The sequence below is a fragment of the Terrapene carolina genome, unplaced genomic scaffold (assembly GCF_002925995.2).
Source record: "Terrapene carolina triunguis isolate 2854851 unplaced genomic scaffold, T_m_triunguis-2.0 Scaffold58, whole genome shotgun sequence".
Taxonomy (NCBI): domain Eukaryota; kingdom Metazoa; phylum Chordata; order Testudines; family Emydidae; genus Terrapene; species Terrapene triunguis.
Window position 1 is genome coordinate 104,940,650 of NW_020664409.1, and position 22,200 is coordinate 104,962,849.

General features: G+C 45.9%; 1 protein-coding gene across 1 annotated transcript in view; it reads right to left on the reverse strand.

The window, feature by feature from the left end:
- The window catches only part of TRAPPC9 (trafficking protein particle complex 9), an 848,931-nt gene that overhangs the window by 658,985 nt on the left and 167,746 nt on the right, over positions 1-22,200 (reverse strand). The window contains exon 16 of the mRNA XM_026646706.1: positions 15,869-16,021. Within this exon, the coding sequence (XP_026502491.1) occupies positions 15,869-16,021 (153 nt within the window). The remainder of the gene's footprint in view (positions 1-15,868; positions 16,022-22,200) is intronic.

Consider the following 22,200-nt stretch of genomic DNA (forward strand, 5'->3'; position numbering starts at 1 on the left):
CTGAGCTGTCCCTCCCCTATCCAACTGACCATAATAAAAGGAAAAACTACAATCTGGTCATGTGAAAGTTTGAAAGTAGTGTGCTGACTGAGTGTTCCAGCTAGGGTGACCAGATGTCCCGATTTTATAGGGACAATCCCAATTTTTGGGTCTTTTTTTTATATAGGCTCCTATTACCCCCCACCCCCGTCCCGATTTTTCACATTTGCTGTTTGGTCACTCTAGTTCCAGCATCAATAAATATAGTATCCTATTGGTTACCAATTTAAGGTGAACTGGTGTACCTTATGTACACCAGTTCTGATGTATAAACAGAGTCAAACCCCACTGCAGCTTCTCTGAACAAGATTCTACCATAAGATCCCACTTGGTCTGGTAAACACATTGCTATATTTTAACAATAGAAAAACTGACAAAAGTTTCTACATTTGGCTCTTATAAATTTCATACTCTCATTTTTCTCATTTAAGAAAAAAGAATTTACACTTGCCATTTTTATGTACAGGCTATTCTCCCTACAGCTATACACTTAATTGGATAAAATGAAGAGCCATATGCTGAGTCAGTGCCAAAGTCATTCTGATATCTTCTCTCTGCAAAAGTAACCCCAGTCAAAATTTACTTGTCAGATCAGAAACCTTATTTCCATAAATAAAATTCAGGTCTGTGTCTGCATACAGGTGGCATGACCCAAAAGCTGAAATCAGGAAGAAAACTGCAGTATTCAATTTGCGTGCCCCACTTAGGTCCCATTTCATAGGTATTCTGTTGAGGAACTAGGAATGTTTGACTCTGTTTTACTGTATACCTCATCCTATGCATCCTTCCCTCCACAACTTATCTAAAATCAGATCCTTCCACTCTGCACAGAGGGTAACAATATTTGTCCCTGCCCTGATTCTTGATTACTGCTATTTCCATATGTGCTTAAGAGGTGGTCTTGTAGAGGAATGTGTACTGTACTCTGACCCTGATGATATATCCTGTCAAGGATAACAATGAAAGATGAAGTCAGATATTTCAACATATTCCTCTTGGAGAAAGCCTGACCTTAATGTACCAGTGTTAATGAAACAAGAAGGTTGGATGGTTATTCTAAGGACGTTCGTCAGCCTCACATTAAACCAAAGGACTTTTTAAGAATCAAACCAATAATACAGCAATTTTTGTTATGGGACACATGAAAGAATTCACTAAGCCTTTTTAAATCAGACCACAAATTCTGCACATTTATATAACAGGCCCATTAAGTAAAACTCCTTCCAAAGCAGCTAAGATGCCTGCAGTCACTGGATTAGAGAAGTCTCCATCTCGGGAGCTATGCCAACAAGGACTGAGGCTTCAGGTCAGGATCCAGACAGGTAAATTTGTTTGTGTGATCAGATGTAATAAGATTGCCAGGCCAATAGGAATAGCCACTGACAGTTGGGATAGATCTAAGAACCTGATCTGTCTCCATATGGAGCTATTAGAATCATAGAATTTATGCTCTTCCTGAAATTGATCAAGGATCTTGCTATCTAAAGGAATGAAGAAGGCAGCAAAACAATTTAAATATAGAAAGTCAGCAAGCAGTAAACCTTAATTTTGCATATTTTTGTTCCATTTGTACATTTTATTTTTCTAAAGAAAGGCTGATTCTCATTCATTGGTAACCATTAAGACATGTTAATTTGTAACTAACATTTAGTCCTTTTTGCTAGCCAGGACAGTACACTATATGTATCCACATTTATCTGAGCAAATATATAGCTTAACTTACATTTATTACAGGTTCTTAATTTTTACATATCTTATTGCTAAAAAATGATAAATGGATTTCTTTATTTTCTAGATGTGTTATCTTTTACTCATGATTTGTATCAAACTATTTGGATGGAAATGGGAATTCAATTAAAAATGCATAAAATAAAAACATTTTTTATCATTTAAATAAAACTACCTTGAATGTGCTGAATAGGTAAGAAAAATGTTTAAGACATGTTTTGCATTTAAAATCAATTAATTAAATCAAGGAAGTATTATAATACTTATAATTATAATTATCTGTAGTTAGCGAATTGAACTGATTGTTTTGTGTCACCATGTATTTCAAGATTTTAGAATTGGTAGATCTCACACCTGGTTTTATTCATAGATTGAAGAGGAAAACTGGCTTTCCTGCTTTTTCAAATCCCAATCAGTTTCCCAACTTTGAATGACTTGGTCACTGAACTGAACTAGTTGAAGAAATTATTCTCAATGCACCCACAAAGAGGCTACTGCTGTCAAAAACTGGTTTAGCACTTGTAGCCAATGATTTTAGTTTATTATTCATTTATTGTGTCATGATTAATTAACATGATTAATATATAATCATTGTATACAGTTAAATTGAAGGATTATAGAAGTATAAGATTGATCAGTATTTAGAAGGAATAATTATGTATTAGATATCTAAGGCCTGGTCTACACTAGGAGGTGAGATCGATCTAAGTTACGCAACTTCAGCTACATGAATAACGTAGCTGAAGTCGACGTACTTAGATCGACTTACCGTGGTGTCTTCACCGCAATGAGTCAACTGCTGCCGCTCCCCCGTCAACTCTGCCTGCACCTCTCGCCGAGCTGGAGTACAAGCGTCGATGGGAGAGCACTCGGGGTCGATTTATCACGTCTAGACTAGACGCAATAAATCAATCCCCGCTGGATCGATCGCTGCCCGCCGATCCGGCCGGTAGTGAAGACATACCCTAAGTAAGGAGGGCTGAAATGCAAGACCTATAGGCTGAGGCCCGTAAGATTTTAGCTTAGCTATTTTAGGCCTTAAGAGATAAGAAATGCTGACATAAGTAAATGACTGAAGAAGAATAACACGATGCCATACGATTAGGGGAAAAGAGGTACTAAGGGGTGAAATTACTAAAAATTAGCCAGAAGATTAATGTTAAATCTCAAAAATGCTTCAGAGGCACATTTATCTCTAACGTGTATCTTAATCACAGGATACAGGTTGTATGTCAATGCTCATGAGAATAAAAGGAACTACACATAACCTATAGGAATTGGGGTACCTTAAGTTTCTAGGGGACACCAGACCAATAAGGAAAAAGAGGGCTGACACTTTCATCTACATGCGCAGAATGTAGGTATAGTTAAAAATCACATTATAAAAAGAGGGTGCCTAGACTGGGAAAACTGAGCTTCCCATGGGAAAACTCGAACAGGAAGTATCCCTCTACTGATGACCAATCCATGAGACCCCCATCAGACCCTAACACTATCTAGGAGAATGTAAGTATGTCTGTAGCTATAATTGGTGCATGGATATATTTAGGAATTGTATATACTGTGACATTCATAACTTTGTTGGTAATTTTAATAAAATTAATAAAAGATAGTAGACCTTGTCCTTGTGATTTATTGTATAGGTTACTTCCCTATGGCTTCATGTGTGCATATGAGCTCTAGGTCTAAAACAGGCAGAGATAACTGTTGAACACGAGACTGTAGCCGCCACAGCCAAACCCTCAATGGTATAATATATCATCACTAAAATTAACTTGAAATAAAAATAAAGGCTACACACTTCAACAAACCCTGGTTCCAGGTGCTTAGCCAGAGACTTACACCAATCCAATGGCTTCACTTTCTTCAAAACTTCAGCAGCAAACATGTACTGCTTAATATTGTTTTGAATGTAAATTATTTCAGTAGATAATAAGTAGTTTAGGCCTTAAAGTGTCATAATTTCACATTTAGTTTTAAATAGAAGGGTGCCAATTTCAAATTTAACTTTGAAATAGGTTTTTTAAATGTAGTTAAATTACATTAAAAATCTGATTTAAATAAAAACTCATCAATTTTTATCCACACCTGCAGCTCCTGAAGTGATAGTATTTCACAAGAACCTTGTATTTCGTTATAAGACCTTGTGGTGGCAGAGAAAAGGTTGAAAACATGTCCCCAGAGTACTCTAAAGGTTCAAAAACCTGATGGCAAATTTTTAAAAGAGTCCGAAATGTATTATCTACTTAAAAATCGCATTACTTTAAGCCAATCTCATGATTTTGGGGGGGGTTGACTCATGATTTTTGGGACTAGCAAGATTGGACAATATATTTATTTGTTCATTACAATCTTATTTAGTATATTTTATTTGCCCACTCTCTGCTCCCTACTTCGGTCTCTCCTTACAGGAACACAAACATAGCATTAGAATTATGGTCAAATTTTCAAAAGCCCCATATGTTCAAAATTAAGCAGGATCACTTCACCCAATGTTAGTGTTATGAATAATACACAATATGCACACATAAAAAGTTAGACATCTCTTAAACAAAAAATAATTTGCACAACATGTGGTACACCTCTACCTCGATATAACGCGACCCGATATAACACGAATTCTGATATAACGCGGTAAAGCAGTGCTCTGGGGTATCAAAGCAAGTTCAATATAATGCAGTTTCACCTATAACGCGGTAAGATTTTTTGGCTCCCGAGGACAGCGTTATATCGCGGTAGAGGTGTATGAGAAGGGAGGAAATTTCTTAGTACAGAAATCCTTAATGCTATAATCTCTGAAATGAAAGTTTTGTGTCTCTGGCTGCTGGCAATTGCAATACAGTAAAGATGCAATAACTGCAAGCACAGTACAAGACTGGATTATTTAAAGTAAAAACTAAAATAGATGCTAAAAGAAAAAGCAATAGAGATTTCTGTTTCCCAAACTCCTAAATGTGCCCAACATAATAAAAATCTGAGACAGATGGTCATTAGAAGAGCTCTGTGTAAGCTTTAAAGCATGTCCCTCTCACCAACAGAAGTTGGTTCAACAAAAGATATTACCTCACCCATCTGGTCTCCCAGACAGTCAGTAACAGGAACTCTATCACCTTTTCCCACATCCATGTCTCCACAGAAGACAGACCGTTGGTATAGATATACCTTCTTTGGTGGAGGCTAATGAACCATTTCAAGCACAAATGCCTACAGTTAGTATTCGTACCACCAGCACCTGCTCAAAAAGGAATATCTTGGGGTTGCCTTGAAAATTGGGCTGCTGCCCCAAATTAGTCCATGATCAGATCAGTAGAGCTCACTCTGCCTTCCCCCAGCTGAATATTAGTGAAACAACTCTATGTCTAAAAGCCGTCATTGCTCAAGTGTTGACAACAATTTTGTAATGCCTTAAAACATTCAGACTGCCCACCAGAATTCTGCTGGCAGATCTCGCCTACTGAGGCAGATTCTTTTTCTGCCCCACAAAAAAGAATAATTTTTAAAATGGAATTAACCTTTACCACCAGAGGACAGGGCACACTTCTGAACTATAGGCTTCCTTAAGACACATATGTAATCACTTGTCTATGATGAAACAAGAGGCCCTTTGTTTACATCTCTTGACCCAAAGAGGGAATTGATCATCAAAAACATCTGGGTTCACGATATGTAGAATTTTGCCATCTCAATTACATTTCAAAGCCACAAACTTTTAGGGGAGGAAGAGTATGGACAACTTATAGGGATCAGTCAAACTATCTCCCTTTGAAAAGAAGAGTTCATTGCTTAGGGAAGAAACTACTAACTGTGTGAGACAATACCTTATCATTCTGATGGATCAGGAACGGGTACCTATGAAACACAGCTGCTACAACTCCCTCGTACCAACTCAATGTGATGACAAACAGAGAGTCTACTTTAATAGACAGCAAGAACAAGAAACTGAAGCTATTGGTTCACAGGGAAGGACTGCAAATCACATGTAAATGGACAACAGTCAAATTTGGACTACAGACACAGACCACTGTCCAGAGAGCCACCACCAAAAGTTCTGAAATGAAGCACAGATTGGCCCAGGCTTCCTTCTTTTGCCTAAAATTTGCTCAGGACTAAGGGCCTGGAAACAAAATGACCAACAAATCATCCATCCTCCCTGTTCAAGGAAAAGGCTGAGGCAGGGACTGTTGAATCCTGGAAGTAAATGCCAGCTATGCAAGTGGTGTCAGTGAGAGGGCTTTGGCTGATGCTCCAGGAAAGAGGACTGCTGGGATGGGATGGGATGGGATGGGCTTCATCTACCAAATACTGGGAAGACCATCTTTGGACATCGTCTGGCTAACCCGATAAGGAGAGCTTTAAACTAGATCTTATGGGGGATGGTGACAAAAATCTGGCTAATGCACATCTAGGCTACAGTAATGAAGACAATGGGAAGGGGCCTAATTCTGGAGATGGGACTAGAAACCACAACTGCATTAAAGAGGCAAGAAGAAAAACTACAGGACATTCTACAAAATATCTTTGATACCTGTATACCAACACAAGTAGATGGGAAATAAGCAGGATGAAGCAAGAGTCCACCAGATGACACTATAGGACAGAAGGCATCAGTTTTAAGACAAATATCTCTTGAGGATAAAAAAACCTCTGGTTGGCCCAGGTCAGTTGACTCGAGCTCTGGGGCTAAAAAACTGCTAGGTAGACATTCAGGCTCAGGCTGCAGCCCAAGCTCTGGGATCCTGCGAGGATGGAGACCATGCTGCATGGCTTTTATCCCCACGTGGACATACCCTTGATGTCCATGTCAAAAAGGAAGCAAGAGAAATGTATCTCCTGAGAACTGAAGAGTTTCTTCCTAAGTGCTTTCCAGGAACTTTATGGCAGTCCTCATTGGGACAGAACAAAAACTTTTGGACGCCACTTCTATGACAGAGTCAAGATTTTTCAATTGCAATGTTGTCCATGCTAGAATAAATCCCTCACTACTGCTACTCACTACTCCCGTTTATACAGTCACAGATCGTGTTAGCTTTTTTTGCTACAGCTTCATGCTAATTTGCTTGTCCACTATGACCCCTAAATCCTTTTCAGAGTCACTGCTTCCAGAATATATTCTTCCATTCTATAGGTATGACCTATTCCTTGATTCTAGATGCACAACTCTGCATTTGGCTGTATTAAAACATTTTATTTGAATGGACCCAGTTTACCAAGTGATCTAGATCACTATTGCCCTGTCCTCATGATTATTTACCATTGTATCATCCACAAACGTTATTAGCAGTGATTTTATATTTATCTCCAGATCACTAATGAAAATGTTCAATAGCACTGGGCATGGTATTGAGCCATACAAAACCTCCTAACAACACCTCTATACAATAATGACTCCCCATTGACAACTATTTTTGAGACCCGTCAACTAGCCAGTTCTTAATCCATTTAACAAACACTTTAATAATATTATGTAATGCTATTTTTTAATTATCTGTACAGGTACCTTTATCAACCAAAACTCTAATTCCATCAAAAAAATTGAAATCAGGTTTGTTTCACAAGATCTATTTCTTGAAAAAAGACGGTTACTCACCGTTGTAACTGTTGTTCTTCGAGATGTGTTGCTCATATCCATTCCAGTTAGGTGTGTGCGCGCCGCGTGCACGATCGTCGGAAGATTTTTACCCTAGCAACACCCGGTGGGTCGGCTGTGGAGCCCCCTAGAGTGGCGCCGTTATGGCGCTGGATATATACCCCAGCCGACCCAGCGCCCCCTCAGTTCCTTCTTGCCGGCTACTCCGACAGTGGGGAAGGGGGGCGGGTTTGAATGGATATGAGCAACACATCTCGAAGAACAACAGTTACAACGGTGAGTAACCGTCTTTTCTTCTTCGAGTGCTTGCTCATATCCATTCCAGTTAGGTGACTCCCAAGCCCCACCTAGGTGGCGGGGTCGGAGTGAGACATTGCTGTGTGCAGAACCGCTGACCCGAAAGCAGCATCGTCTCTGGATTGTTGCACCAGCGCATAGTGAGTAGCAAATGTGTGGACCGATGACCACACTGCAGCTTTACAAATGTCCTGGATTGGTACTTGAGCCAGAAAGGCAGTCGAGGAGGCCTGGGCCATCGTGGAATGAGCAGTGAGGCGTGGCGTCGGTACACCGGCCAGGTCGTAGCAAGCACGAATGCAGGACGTAATCCAAGAGGATAGGCACTGTGAAGAGACCGGTGAGCCTTTCATCCGGTCGGCCACTGCAACGAAGAGTTGCGTCGTTTTCCTAAATGGCTTTGTACGGTCAATGTAGAAAGCCAGGGCCCTGCGAACGTCCAAAGAATGTAAACGTTGGTCTTGACGAGTAGCGTGCGGTTTCGGATGGAAGACCGGAAGAAATATATCTTGGTTTACGTGGAAAGGTGACACCACCTTCGGAAGAAAGGCAGGGTGGGGGCGAAGCTGCACCTTGTCCTTGTGGAACACCGTGTAAGGGGGCTCGGATGTCAGCGCCCTGAGTTCCGAGATGCGTCGTGCTGAGGTGATGGCTACGAGGAAGGCTGTCTTCCAGGATAAGTACAGGAGTGAGCAGGTCGCCAATGGTTCAAACGGAGGCCCTGTGAGCCTGGAGAGGACGAGGTTGAGGTTCCACGTCGGAACCGGCTGTCGTTGCTGTGGGTACAGCCGGTCTAAGCCCTTGAGGAATCTAACGACCATCGGGTTAGAGAAGACCGAGGACGTGAGTTCTCCTGGGTGGAAAGCGGAAATGGCGGCGAGGTGAACCCTAATTGAGGATGTCGCCAAGCCTTGCTGTCTTAGGGACAGAAGGTATTCCAATATCAAGGGGATAGGAGCCTGCGTGGGAGACGTAGCTCGTTGCTCACACCAACAGGAGAACCTCTTCCACTTGGCTAAATAAGTGGTCCGCGTAGAGGGCTTTCTACTTCCCAACAGGACCTGTTGGACGGCCTGCGAACACTGCCGCTCTGAGCGACTCAACCATGAAGCATCCACGCCGTGAGGTGGAGGGACTGCAGGTCGGGGTGATACAGCCGGCCGTGGTCCTGAGAGATGAGATCCGGACTCAAGGGGAGCGTGATCGGTCTCTGTACTGACAGTTCCAGCAGTGTGGTGTACCAGTGTTGTCTCGGCCAAGCGGGAGCGACTAGAATTACCCGTGCATGGTCCCTGCGGATCTTGAGCAGCACCCTCCAGCGGAAATGGAGGGAAGGCGTAGAAGAGATGGTCTTTCCATGGCATGAGGAAGGCGTCTGACCGAGAGCCCGGGGCTCGCCCGTGTAGGGAGCGGAATGCCTGGCACTTCCTGTTGGCCCGAGATGCGAACAGGTCGATCTGGGGAAACCCCCACCTTTGGAAGACGGAATAGATGATGTCCGGGCGAATGGACCACTCGTGCGTCTGGAAGGACCTGCTGAGACGGTCCGCCAGCGTATTCTGGACTCCAGGAAGGAATGACGCCGTGAGATGAATCGAGTGGGCGATGCAGAAGTCCCACAGGCGAATGGCCTCTTGACATAGGGGAGATGAGCGAGTTCCGCCTTGCTTGTTGATGTAAAACATGGCCGTGGTGTTGTCGGTGAGAATCAGAACGCAACGGCCCTGTAGGAAGCTGAGGAAAGCCTGGCAAGCCAGGCGCACCGCCATCAGCTCTCGTTGATGTGCAGGGCTAGTCAGGACGCGGACCACAGGCCTTGGGTATGGTGCTCCCCCAGGTGAGCGCCCCAGCCTAGAGATGAAGCATCCGTAACTAGGTGGAGGGAGGGCTGTGGGGCGTGAAAGGGCACTCCTGCACAGACCACTGCGCGATCCGTCCACCAGGCGAGAGAGGCCAAGACCGAGGCCGGAACCGTGACCACCATGTTGAGGTCGTCTCGATGAGGACGGTAGACAGATGACACCCAAGCCTGCAGTGGGCGAAGTCGCAGTCTGGCGTGCCTGGTTACGTATGTACACGAGGCCATGTGGCCCAAAAGGGCGAGGCATGTTCTTATGGTGGTAATTGGAAAGGCCCTGAGACCTTGAATGATGCTTGAGATGGTATGGAATCGGCCGTCCGGTAGCATGGCTCGGGCACGTCTGGAGTCCAGGATTGCTCCAATGAACTCTATCCTCTGAGTAGGTACTAGAGTGGACTTCTCTCTGTTGAGTAGAATGCCCAGCTCGTGGAAAGTGCTTGTTACTATGCGGACATGAGCCTGCAGTTGGTCCCTGGTGCGGCCGCGTACCAGCCAGTCGTCCAAGTACGGGAACAGCTGTATCCCTTGTCGACGAAGGAAGGCCGCAACGACTGCCAGACACTTGGTGAACACCCTGGGAGCCGAGGACAAGCCGAAGGGAAGGACTGCGAATTGGTAGTGCACCCTGTTTACCACAAAACGCAGGAAGCGTCTGTGGGGCGGATAAATGGCTATGTGGAAATAGGCGTCCTTCATGTCGAGGGCGGCGAACCAGTCTCCAGGATCCAGTGAAGGGATAATGGTCCCCAATGACACCATGCGGAACTTCAACTTTACTATGAATTGGTTGAGTCCTCGCAAGTCTAAGATGGGCCGTAGACCCCCTTTTGACTTGGGTATCAGGAAGTAGCGGGAGTAAAACCCCCTGCCCCTTAGCTCCGATGGAACCTCCTCTATGGCCCCCATAGCGAGGAGCCCAAGAACCTCCTGTGTAAGGAGTTGCTCGTGAGAAGGGTCCCTGAAGAGGGACGAGGAGGGGGAGTGGGAGGGGGGGGGCGAGGAAAATTGGAGGGCGTATCCCCTCTCCACCGTGCGAAGGACCCAACGGTCCGAGGTTATACGGGACCAAGCACGGTGGAAACGGGAGAGGCGATCCCGGAAGGGGGGGAACCGGATCCTGGAAAATGGTTGAGGTGCCGTCCTCGACCGCACCTTCAAAAGGCTTGTCTAGGCCCAGAAGGTGGCCTAGGTTGGCCCTGGTTTTGACCGGGTTGAGGGCCGGTCGACCTTCGCCTACCACCTCGACCCCGCCTCCTAGCAAAGTCCTGTCTTGGACGAGGCGGGGGAGGGTAGAACCGCTGAGGCTGCGGCCTGAAGGGTCTGCGCTGAGGCCCTGGGACATGCATCCCCAGGGAGCGCATCATTGTTCGAGAGTCCTTAAGGTTTTGGAGCCTCGAGTCTGTTTTCTCTGAAAAGAGGCCCTGTCCCTCGAACGGTAGGTCCTGCAGGGTCTGCTGCAGTTCCGGTGGCAAGCCCGACACCTGGAGCCAGGAGATTCGGCGCATTGCTATCCCGGAAGCCAGGGTCCTAGCGGCCGAGTCCGCTATATCAAGGGACGCCTGTAGGGAGGTGCATGCCACCCGCTTGCCCTCCTCTACCAAGGCCCCGAACTCGTCCCTCGAGTCCTGGGGAACCAGCTCTTTAAATTTCCCCATCGAGGACCACATATTGAAGCCGTAGCGGCTCAGGAGCGCCTGCTGGTTCGCTGCCCGCAATTGCAGTCCGCCAGCCGAATAAACCTTGCGTCCGAACAAATCGAAGCGCTTAGCGTCCTTCGATTTGGGCGCAGCAGCCTGCTGGCCATGGCGCTCCCGTGCATTGACTGAGGAAACCACCAGTGAGCACGGTTGGGGGTGAGTGTACAGATACTCATGTTCCCTGGAAGGGACGAAGTACTTTCTCTCCACCCCTCTGGCCGTGGGCGGAATAGAGGCCGGGGTCTGCCAGATAGTGGTGGCGTTGGCCTGGATGGTGCGGACCAGCGGTAATGCCACCCTGGATGGAGCATCCGCTGAAATGATCTGCACTATTGGGTCATGGACCTCCGCAATCTCCTCCACCTGGAGGTCCAGATTGCGAGCCATGCGCCGCAGCAGGTCCTGATGGGCCCGAAGGTCTATCGGGGGCGGCCCGATGGTGGACGTGCCCGCTACGGCCTCATCAGGAGAGGACGAGGAAGATGCCCCCGGTGGCAAGGGGTCCAATGGTTGGTCCTGCTCCAGGTGTTCCTGGTGTTGGGCATCTCCTGCCCCCTGATCTGGGGCCTCTGCAGGTGCGGGCACTGGAGCCTCCACGTCCCTTGGAGGAGGGCGGGAGATGGTAGACTCTGGGGCCCTGGTGTCCGAACGGCCAGAGCGGGAAGCCGACAGGGGAGCTCCTTGTGCTTGGTGGTAGGCCCAAGGAGTCCAAAAGGACCAATGCGCAGGTCCTTGCATCGGGTCATCAGTCTCCTGCAGGTGGCCGGGCTCCACCGTCTCAGATGACCGGGACGCCGATCTCGACGGCCACGGCGGTGCCGAACCCGATGCCGTCGGCACCGGATGGTACGGTGCCGATCGGTGCCGACCGTAAGGGGACCTGTCCCTGTGTTGTTCCGGCGAACGGTGCCGGGACCTGGACCGGTGCCGATAGTCCCTCCGGTGCCGGGATCCCGATCTGGAACGGGATGACGATCTGGAGGAGGCGTGGTACCGGGAGCGGCCTCTCGAGCCCGAGTGGCGCTCATACCGGTGCCGGGAGCTGCGCCTCGACCCCGATCGGTGCCGGTCGTCACGGCGGCGCCGGGATGTTGAACGGCGCCGGGAGGAAGATCTGGGCCGCGAGTACGACCGGTGCCGAGGTGACACTCGGCGCCGGGACTCGGAGCGGCGTCGGGACCTGCTTCGGGATCTGGAGCGGTGCCGAGAGACTTGTGCCGGCGACGGTGGGCGCACCAGGGCAGGTTTCCCTCTGGACTGCAGCACACGTGGCGCTACCGGTGCTGGGAGTTACGACGGCGACGGCTCAGTGAGGGCGATCAGGTCTCTCGCGGTAGCGAAGGTCTCCGGGGTGGAAGGGAGACAAGGTTCCACCACCAGCCTTGGTGGTGAAACAGTCCGCACCGGACTCAACGGCCTCGGTGCCGGAGTCGACGGTGTGGCCGCCTGTCTTTGGCGGTCCAGCTGCGGACGCGGCTCTACCCCCGGCACCGGGGGAGCCGGTATCTTCGCGGCAGCAACGTCCCGTGTCTTAGCGGTCTTCTTATGGCCCGGAGAGATGGATCGGTGCCGAGGCTCTTTGGGCGGGCGCGGTGCCGACGTCGGTCGGTGCCGAACAGTCTTTTCTGTCGCACCGGTCGGGCCCGCCGGGGCGCTGCGCACCGAAGCGCTCGGTGCCGGGACAGGGCGCGCCGAGGGAGGATCCGGACTCAGAGCCGCCTCCATGAGGAGCTGTCTGAGCCTAAAGTCCCGCTCCTTCCTTGTCCTCGGCTTGAAGGCCTTGCAGATAGGGCACTTATCTGCTGGATGAGTCTCTCCCAGGCACTTCAGGCAAGAACTATGCGGGTCGCTGGTTGGCATGTGCTTCCCGCAGGACGCGCACGGCTTAAAGCCAGGAGCCTTGGGCATGGGCCCGGCTGTGCGCCGGGGGGAAAAAGGGGAAAAACACCCCCTCAACCCCCGATAACAATATACAACTATATATATATACACTATACACTAACTACTAACTAACTTGAACAACTATCTATATAACTAACTATAACAAGAGCAATGAGAAGCTAGGGAGTGTGGAGATCAGCTAAGCCGCGCTCCACAGTTCCAACGACCGTCAGGGGCGGTAAGAAGGAACTGAGGGGGCGCTGGGTCGGCTGGGGTATATATCCAGCGCCATAACGGCGCCACTCTAGGGGGCTCCACAGCCGACCCACCGGGTGTTGCTAGGGTAAAAATCTTCCGACGATCGTGCACGCGGCGCGCACACACCTAACTGGAATGGATATGAGCAAGCACTCGAAGAAGAAGATCTATTTTGAACGCATGCAAATGGGAGCTGAATTCTCTGATCTATTCTGTGCATGTCCACACTGGAGCTCATGGTGAGAGATTTAGGTAGCTACAATGAGCAACAACAATTCAATAGTTTTCGGAGGTACTGTTAAAAACTGTTTAGAAAAATTCATTCCAGTATATATTTAGTAAATATTGAGTTGTCTAACAAGTAATCACTGCAGTCTTCCTCTGAAGAAAAATCATACAGTCCATAAAAGCATTATCTAAAGATCTTCTCTAGCAGGAGGTTCATCACCAACACACACAAAAAAGGAATTGCAACAGCAATTTGGACTGATGTTTTAATAAAAAACATCTTGTAATAATTACATTTATTAATGGATTATTGCAACATAAGCATAGTCTATAATTTCTCCTTTTTGTGTTCTCCCTATTACAAACAGTGTAAACAGAAGCAGCTTCAGCAGTAAATGAAAAAACAGTTGAAGACACTGCTAAGGACTTGACTTTTCTTTGTTTAAAAGATAGAAATCCTTGGATCATTTAATATTAATCTTAATTTAGAAGGAAGAAAGAATGCATTTATTGTAGCTACTGAACTAATAAAAGCCAACTAACTTTTCCAACTCTCTATAATGCATTACTTTTCCTATTCCAGTGTCTCACATCCTCGTGAAAAATGTTAAATACTTGTCACTATTAGTTTTAAAAGCTACACTAAAATTATAGTAGCATCTGGACGTGTTGCTCTACCTAGTTCATGTTAAACCGGTAGTTAAGCTAATAATAATACTCTGAATGTATATAGTGCCTATCATCCAAAGATATCAAAGTTCTATAGAAATATTGAGTCTATCACCACCCTCTTTCATAACAGAAGAGAAGGAGTTGTGACTTCTTACTCCAGGGCTTCAATTAATCCTTAATCTCCTAACAAGCACTACTGTTTCACCAAATTAACAAGGTAAAAATGCTGTTCTAAGGTTTCACTTGTACAGGCGAGTATAATAGTGCCATATAGTTCAGATCAATAATCCATCCAAATCCATTATCCTGTCTCTGTTGGATGCCAGCACCAAAAGTTGTGTGTGCTGCAGTCTCATCCCAAAATAGATTTTTCTGGGAAGTTTTGTAAAAGAAAAATTAGAGGAATTTTAAAGTTAGTGTTTTGAAAGATTACCTAAAGTTCCCTTGTGAAATAGAATCGTAAGTGCTTGGCCTTGTGCTCTGTTGATATAACCAACTCCTTGATAGGTCCTGTGGCAAGTTACAAAAAATGTAATAGAAACCATCATAATTTGACTTGATAAATAATACTACCAAGCTCTTACATAGCGCCTTCTGTCAGTAGATCTCGAAGAGCTTTACACTACTGTGACAAAGTTCCTCCTCTGCCTTGGTGGGTCCTGCGCTTATAGGCGGACTTGCTTGCCTCAGAGATTCACAGCAGCCTTCAATTTGGCCACTTTTGCTAGTGGCTCAAACCTCATCACTCAGCTAACCTCATCACTGGCCAGCATGGGGGCAACGGAGAACAATCCCCACAGTCTCTGTGTCCCACCTAGTGGGTCGGGGACAGGCCAGATCCCTTTCCAATTTAGACCTTCCCTTCTGGTGTTTCTCACAGACCAGGTCAAACAGAGGACTGGACGAGGTGACCTATGGAGGTACCTTCCAGTCCTACATTTCTATGATTTTATGATGTAAGGGTAAATCCTGAGCATGATGAAAAGAGTTTTGGTCATGCTACTCTTGTCAGTAGCCACAGGGGCTCCATATTAAGTCCCACATATGTTGAAGATGTATCCCGAAAGGCTGCATGATACAAATTTGAAAACAGATATCAGTTCCACCCTCTGGTTTTGAAACAAAGATCATCATATGGAGGTCACGCAGAAATGTTTGCCAAAATAAAACACTTTACTCCAAGCAGAAGGGGAGTTTGTAACTAGGCTTGGAAGAATTAGATTTTCATCAGTATAGGACAGGAAAGGTCAATTTCACTGTACACACACATACCAATAAAAAAAAATATGTCCATCTATAATACATGAAATTTACATATATGCAAAGAAAGAAAAATACTGCTTCAGAACTTAGAGCTTGATTCAATGATATTTACTTTGTATATTTTGACAGGCAATGTAAACGGTTTGTGTTTTAACAGTTATAAAATTGTAACTTCTTGAATCTCAAGGTCTACTATCATTAAATAATTATTGTCTGACCCCCATAGTGTCTGATCCCTCCTATAATTTTCCACAACTGTGAAAATTTAAAATAGATAATCTAAAATAATGCTTAAAATAAACTATCAAATTTATAAAAAATAAAAATCACATTATGCCAAGCCTATTTGTAACTTACCATCACTGAGGTCTTGCAAAAGGTTTTCTTGACAGGAGAAGTCCAGCTTCACTTTAATGTTTACATTAAATGTTGCAATCTTCCCAGGTTTTAGTGGAAACTGGGAGAGAGTGTCTTCTAGCTTCCAACTCAGGAACTCACCATACAGCTTTTCTATATTAAAAATGTATATATTATATATAAGCATATGCACAATAAGAGCAGTAAGTTTTAAATTTAAAACAAACTAGTACCTTATATGTTATATACCATGTATAGTTTATTTCTTTTCATTTTCTGTTTAAATGTGTGAAAATATTTGGTATGAAAGAATGAAAAGTTAAATTAATGTTGACAGGACTGAGCAGGGCTGCTGACACTGTGTGAAAGAAAAACATGTTTACCCAGGAAACCAAAATATAAACCTTATTGAAAAGAACAGCAATAAAAATAATTGGATGATTGACATCAAATTACAAGAAGCATGAAATGTGCTTTTCTCTCTCTGAAGTGCAGCCTAAAAGTGAACTAAAGTAATCTTCATACAGTACTGAATCACATAGTCACCCCAACAAGGAACTAGGACACACGCATCACTTCATCTTATCACAAAGGTATCACAAAACCAATCCCAAAGCTAAATCAGTCACTATTTCAAAGTGTCTGCAGTTTGGGGGTGAGGGGAGGGGGCATTTTGTTGGGTTTTGGTTGGATGGTGGGTTTTTTTTTGTTTGTTTTAACTGGAGGTTCTGCCCCATAACTAGAAATTAAAATAAAGAGAAAGAGGTTCATGCCACTTGCTGTAGCTGACCAATATTTAGAGCAGGGGTTCTCAACCTTTTTCCTTCTGAGCACTCTCCCCCGCCCCCTCCCCAACCATACTATAAAAATTCCACAGCGCACCCATGCCACAACAACTGTGTTTCAATAGATTAAAAGCCAGGGCTAGTAGGTAGCAAGCAGAGTAATTGCCCAGAGCCCCACACTGCAGAGGGCTGTGCGAAGCTAAGCTGCTCAGGGCTGGCTTCAGCCCAGGGGCTCAGGATTCAGGTTTCTGCCCTGGACCACAGTGAGTCTAACACTGGCCCTGCTCTCTGGTTTATTTTGGTAGACCTCCTGAAACCTGCTTGCAGCCTGCCCCCCAGGGGGTCCCGGACCCCTGGTTGAGAATCGCCAATTTAGAGTACTTCAGGACTAGAATATTAGGGACACTACAAGTCAGGATTAATTTACACTGGAAGATATTTGTGGGGGATCGTGCATAGCACTGACAAACACCATGCACAGCTCTAAGCACTGTTAGTTTAATGCTTATGAAAGAGAGGAACTGACACAGAAAATGATACGAAAAAACTGAATATATTTCATTATGTTTACTATAAATGTGGTATTGAGATAATTTATATGAATTTATTTTACAATCTTACTAGCAATTAATTATGTTCAAGTTTGGATAATTAGCAATAAACAATACCAAGTAAATGGATTTCTAAAATTAACAAAGTACAATTCAGTTGGCAAACTACACAGCAAAGGAACTAAATATGACATATTATGCCAATTATGTGCTATGCTAAGTGAGCTCTGAAGTTCGCCAAAATACTACAGTGATGATTTTTATTTCAGTTCATCCCTATTGGTATCCTTGACATCACATTAAAAAACATGGCTGCTGTAGTGCAGATGCTCTATGCAGACGGAAGAGAGCTCTCCAGTCGGCATAATTACTCCACCTCCCCAAGTAGCGGTAGCTATGTCAGCAGGAGGAGAGCTTCTCCCACCGACATAGGGCTGTCCACACCAGCACTTAGGTTGGCGTAACTTACATCACTCGGGGGGTTACTTTTTCACATCCCTGAGCGACTTAAGTTATACCCAAGTAAGCACTAGTGTGTATAAGTCCTTACACAAAGAAATTGATCTGGATGAATGGGTTTCCATACGGGAAAGACAATGTACATCTTCAATTTATGTAAATCAAAGAAAATTTTTATCCATTACTGTATAGATGGCCTTTGACTCCAGTGAAGATCCACCACAGTAGTGCTCCTGGGGAGGCACCTTGTTTGAGGGGTTGTGGGGAAAAAACATACACATATGGCAGTTGTGTCCAGGAATTAGACAGTTTGGGGAGGAAATAATTAAACAGATTCATCTTATAACAAAATACCAGCTTCCCAGAAATCCCCGACCTGCTTACTTAATGCTCCAGTAAAGAATGTACATTTTAAACAGAAAGACAATTTATTTCCTTTGTAGCGGAAAAATGTGACTTCTCTTATGGAATTGTGGGCTAGTAAAACATGGACTGTCTTTGTAATAAAAAAGATGTCATACCAAGTACATACACAATAGAAGCGCCAAAAAGAGGATTGGTATTTAGAAATTTGGCCACCCTTTTAAGTGCATTATAAAGGAGGAGAGCTTCTTATCCAGCAAGCCAGGTTCTTTGAATATTAACCTGACCCTGCATAAGAAGTAAGATGCGTTTTATTGTAACTTTGCCTTAATAAAAAGTTTCAATACTACACCAAAGGATATCAAGGTCAAGGAAAATGTGGGCCCCTTACTGAATGGGGGAGGCAACCTAGTGACAGAGGATGTGGAAAAAGCTAATATCTTCATGCTTATTTTGCCTCTGTCTTCACGAACAAGGTCAGCTCCCAGACTACTGCACTGGGCAGCACAGTATGGGGAGGAGGTGACCAGCCCCCTGTGGAGAAAGAAGTGGTTCAGGACTATTTAGAAAAGCTGGATGAGGACAAGACCATGGGGCCGGATGCACTGCATCCGAGGGTGCTAAAGGAGTTGGCAGATGTGATTGCAGAGCCATTGGTCATTATCTTTGAAAACTCATAGCGATCGGGGAAGGTCCCAGATGACTGGAAAAAGGCTAAAGAGAAGAATGAGGGGGGATTTAATAGCTGCTTTCAACTACCTGAAAGGGGGTTCCAAAGAGGATGGATGTAGACTGTTCTCAGTGGTGGCAGATGACAGAACAAGGAGTAATGGTCTCAAGTTGCAGTGGGGGAGGTTTAGGTTGGATATTATGAAAAACTTTTTCACTAGGAGGGTGGTGAAGCACTGGAATGGGTTACCTAGGGAGGTAGCAGAATCTCCTTCCTTAGAGGTTTTTAAGGTCAGGCTTGACAAAGCCCTGGCGGGGATGATTTAGTTGGGGATTGGTCCTGCTTTGAGCAGGGGGTTGGACTAGATGACCTCCTGAGGTCCCTTCCAACCCTGATATTCTAGGATATTAAGTACCTGTTATAAAAACAAATTAGTGATATTATATAACTAGCTAAATATAATAAAAAAGAAAACATTTATACATTAATAATTGCTGAAGAAAATGTTAAGTATTAAAAATGCTACAGTAATATGCAGATGGTGACGTCTAGTGATTAACTTTCTCTCTTCTGATGTAATATTCAGAAACTGAACCGCAACGCTGATCTCAGCTCAACTCCTAATTCTGCCACTGACTCCTTGTGTGACCTTGGCCAAACTATTTAGGGCTTATCTATACTGAAACAGTGTGCAGCAAGCCCGGGTGTGAATGTATAGCAGTAGAAAATATATAGACACTAGCCAGCCACGCAGTAAACCTCCATGTGGACCTAGCTACAATGCACAAAGTTTATGGTGCATTTTTGACACTGCCATTTCAAATAGCAAGCAATATGTTAAACTGCACTATTGTTTGGTAGCAGGGTCCACATGGAAACTTACGTATTGGAGTATAAGCTTTCGTCTGACAAAGTGGGTATTCACCCACGACAGCTTATGCTCCAATACGTCTGTTAGTCTATAAGGTGCCATAGGACTCTGTTGCTTTTTACAGATCCAGACCAACACGGCTACCCCTCTGATACATGGAAACTTAGTGCACGGCAAGCCAAGGTGTGATGTATAGTACACTAGCCTGCTGTGCACTAAGTCTTCATGTAGACATATCGTTAATCTTTCAGTGCCTCAGTTCCCCATCCATATATTCATTAATGTTTACAAGATGCTCAGAAACTACAGCGATGAGCACCACAAAAAAGCATATAACTACATAAAACAAACAGTGATAGTTTGACTGGGAGCATCTTAAGGAAAAAGTTGCTTATTCATAATAGCACATACTATAGCTACTGTACACTGAAAATCAGTGGTCACCAACTGGTCGATTGCGCTTGACTGGTCGATCCTAGAGGATTTCCCAGTCAATCGCGATCTCTGGCAGTGTAGCGTGGCTGCCGCTAAGGCAGGCTCCCTGCCTACCCCGGTCCCACGTCGCTCCCGGAAGCGGACAGCGAGGCCTCACAATCGGGCCGGGGTCTTCCTCCACGCGCGTCTCCTGCCTGCAAGCATCGTCCCCCACAGCTCCCATGGGCCAGGAGAGCTGTGGGGGCGGTGCTTGCAGAGAGGGGCAGCGCGCGGAGACACGTGTCATCCCCTCAGGGGCCGCAGGTGCGCGTTGGCCCCTTCCAGGAGCCGTGTGGGGCCAGAGTAGGCAGGAAGCCTGCCTTAGCCTCGCTGTGCCTGCTGTCAACGGGAAGCCGTTGGAGGTAAGTGGCTGCCTGGTGGGAGACTACATCCCAACCCCCTCTTGAACCCAAAGCCCACCCTGAGCCCCCTCCCAGAGCCAACATCTCAAACCCCCTCCTGCACTTCAACCCCTAGCCCCAAGCCCCCTCCTAGAGCTAGCACCCCATGCCCCTCCTGCACCCCAACCCCTGCCCCAGCCCTGATCCCCCTCCCAGAGCCAGCACCCTGTACCTCCCTCCTGCACCCCAATACTCTGCCCGAGCCCAGAGCCCCCTCCTGCACCCAAACTTCCTCCTAAAGCTTGCACCCCTCACCCTCTCCTGCACCCCAACACCCTGCCCCAGGCTCAGCCCAGAGCCCCTACTCCCTCCCAAACCCCAAACCTGTACCCGGTGAAAGTGAGTGAGGGTGGGGGAGAGCAAGTGATGGGGGGGGGGGGGATAGAGTGAGCGGGGCCTTGGGGAAGGGGCGGGGTAGATCCTGGGTTGCCCTTAGATTCAAAAAGTGATCTTGGGCGTAAAAAAAAGGTTGGAGACCACTGCTGTAAATGATTCCTCACAAGGGGTCAGTTCATCATACATTTAATACTGCTTTGCACAGTACAGGGACCACAGAAAATTATGGGTCTTTGCTTTACAGCACACCAGACAGAAAAGGACAGTCTGGTGACCTTCAGAGTACTGGGTAAAGCCCAGCTTCTCTCAAGTTTTTGTATGTGGAGGAGGGCAGGAGCTTTAATAGATTAATTCTAGGATTAAGGATCTCCCTTTCAAAGTAATTAATTTTGTGGTGTTCTTAAAAATTTGGACATTCACCCAGATACAATTGTGATCAATAAACTGAAAAATAAAATAATTCCTCCCCATTCATTTCTGCCTGATAAGCTACAACTCATTCCTCTCTTTTGTAGATATGTCCACCCTCCTGTCTTACCACTTCCCACATCAGCACAGTACCATGGATTGGAAGGGGAAAAGGAGTGAGGTATTACAAGGGAAAATTCCCTCCTAGTAATTTTGTTTGATCAAAGTTATCGCCTCCTCTTATGAGTTCATTTGTGACGATATCACAATCCTGGTTTTCTATTGTTCTTTAGGGACAACAGCCAAAGTTTCAGACTCATATGAATGAATGGCCCACACAGAAGCAGAGCAATTTTCAGTAGCCGGGGGGAATGTTGATGTGAAAGTATACATCTTTCATGTCGAAGTTGCGAACCAGGCTCCCTAGCGAAGGGAGGGAATAATAGATGCCAGCATCACCATATGGAACTTGGATTTTCTGAAAAAAGTGTTGAGGAGGCAGAGACGACTATAGGGTGGCACCCTCTGCACTTTTTCAGGATGAGAAAGTATGGGGAGTAAAATCTTCTGCCCAAGAAGGACCTGGGTACCTGCTCCATGATGCCCATCACTTCAAGAGTGGCCACTTCTTGTAAGAGGCAGTGATGGGAAGGACCCCCGGCAAGCGTCTGAGGGGGGCTCCGTGTGTGGGAGACAAGGAATTCAATAGAGTATCTGTGGTGCACCCAACCATCCATGGCAATCTTGCCACAATTGTGGGCAAAGAGGGCAAGACAACCCCGAAAGATGACTTTGGGGGGGGGGGACCAGAGGTGGTGACAGGGAGGGTTCAGAGCACTTGACTTGTGAGTCAAAAGCGAGCCTTGGGATGTTGGTGGGTCAGGATGCAGGAGATGTTCGTGGCAGGGGACGCAGCCTGGGGGCACTGTGGGTGGTGCCGCTTCTGCGGGAATTCTTGTTGCCAGTGATAGTACGGTGAATAGCGTGCATACTGCCAGGGATGGAAGGGATGTA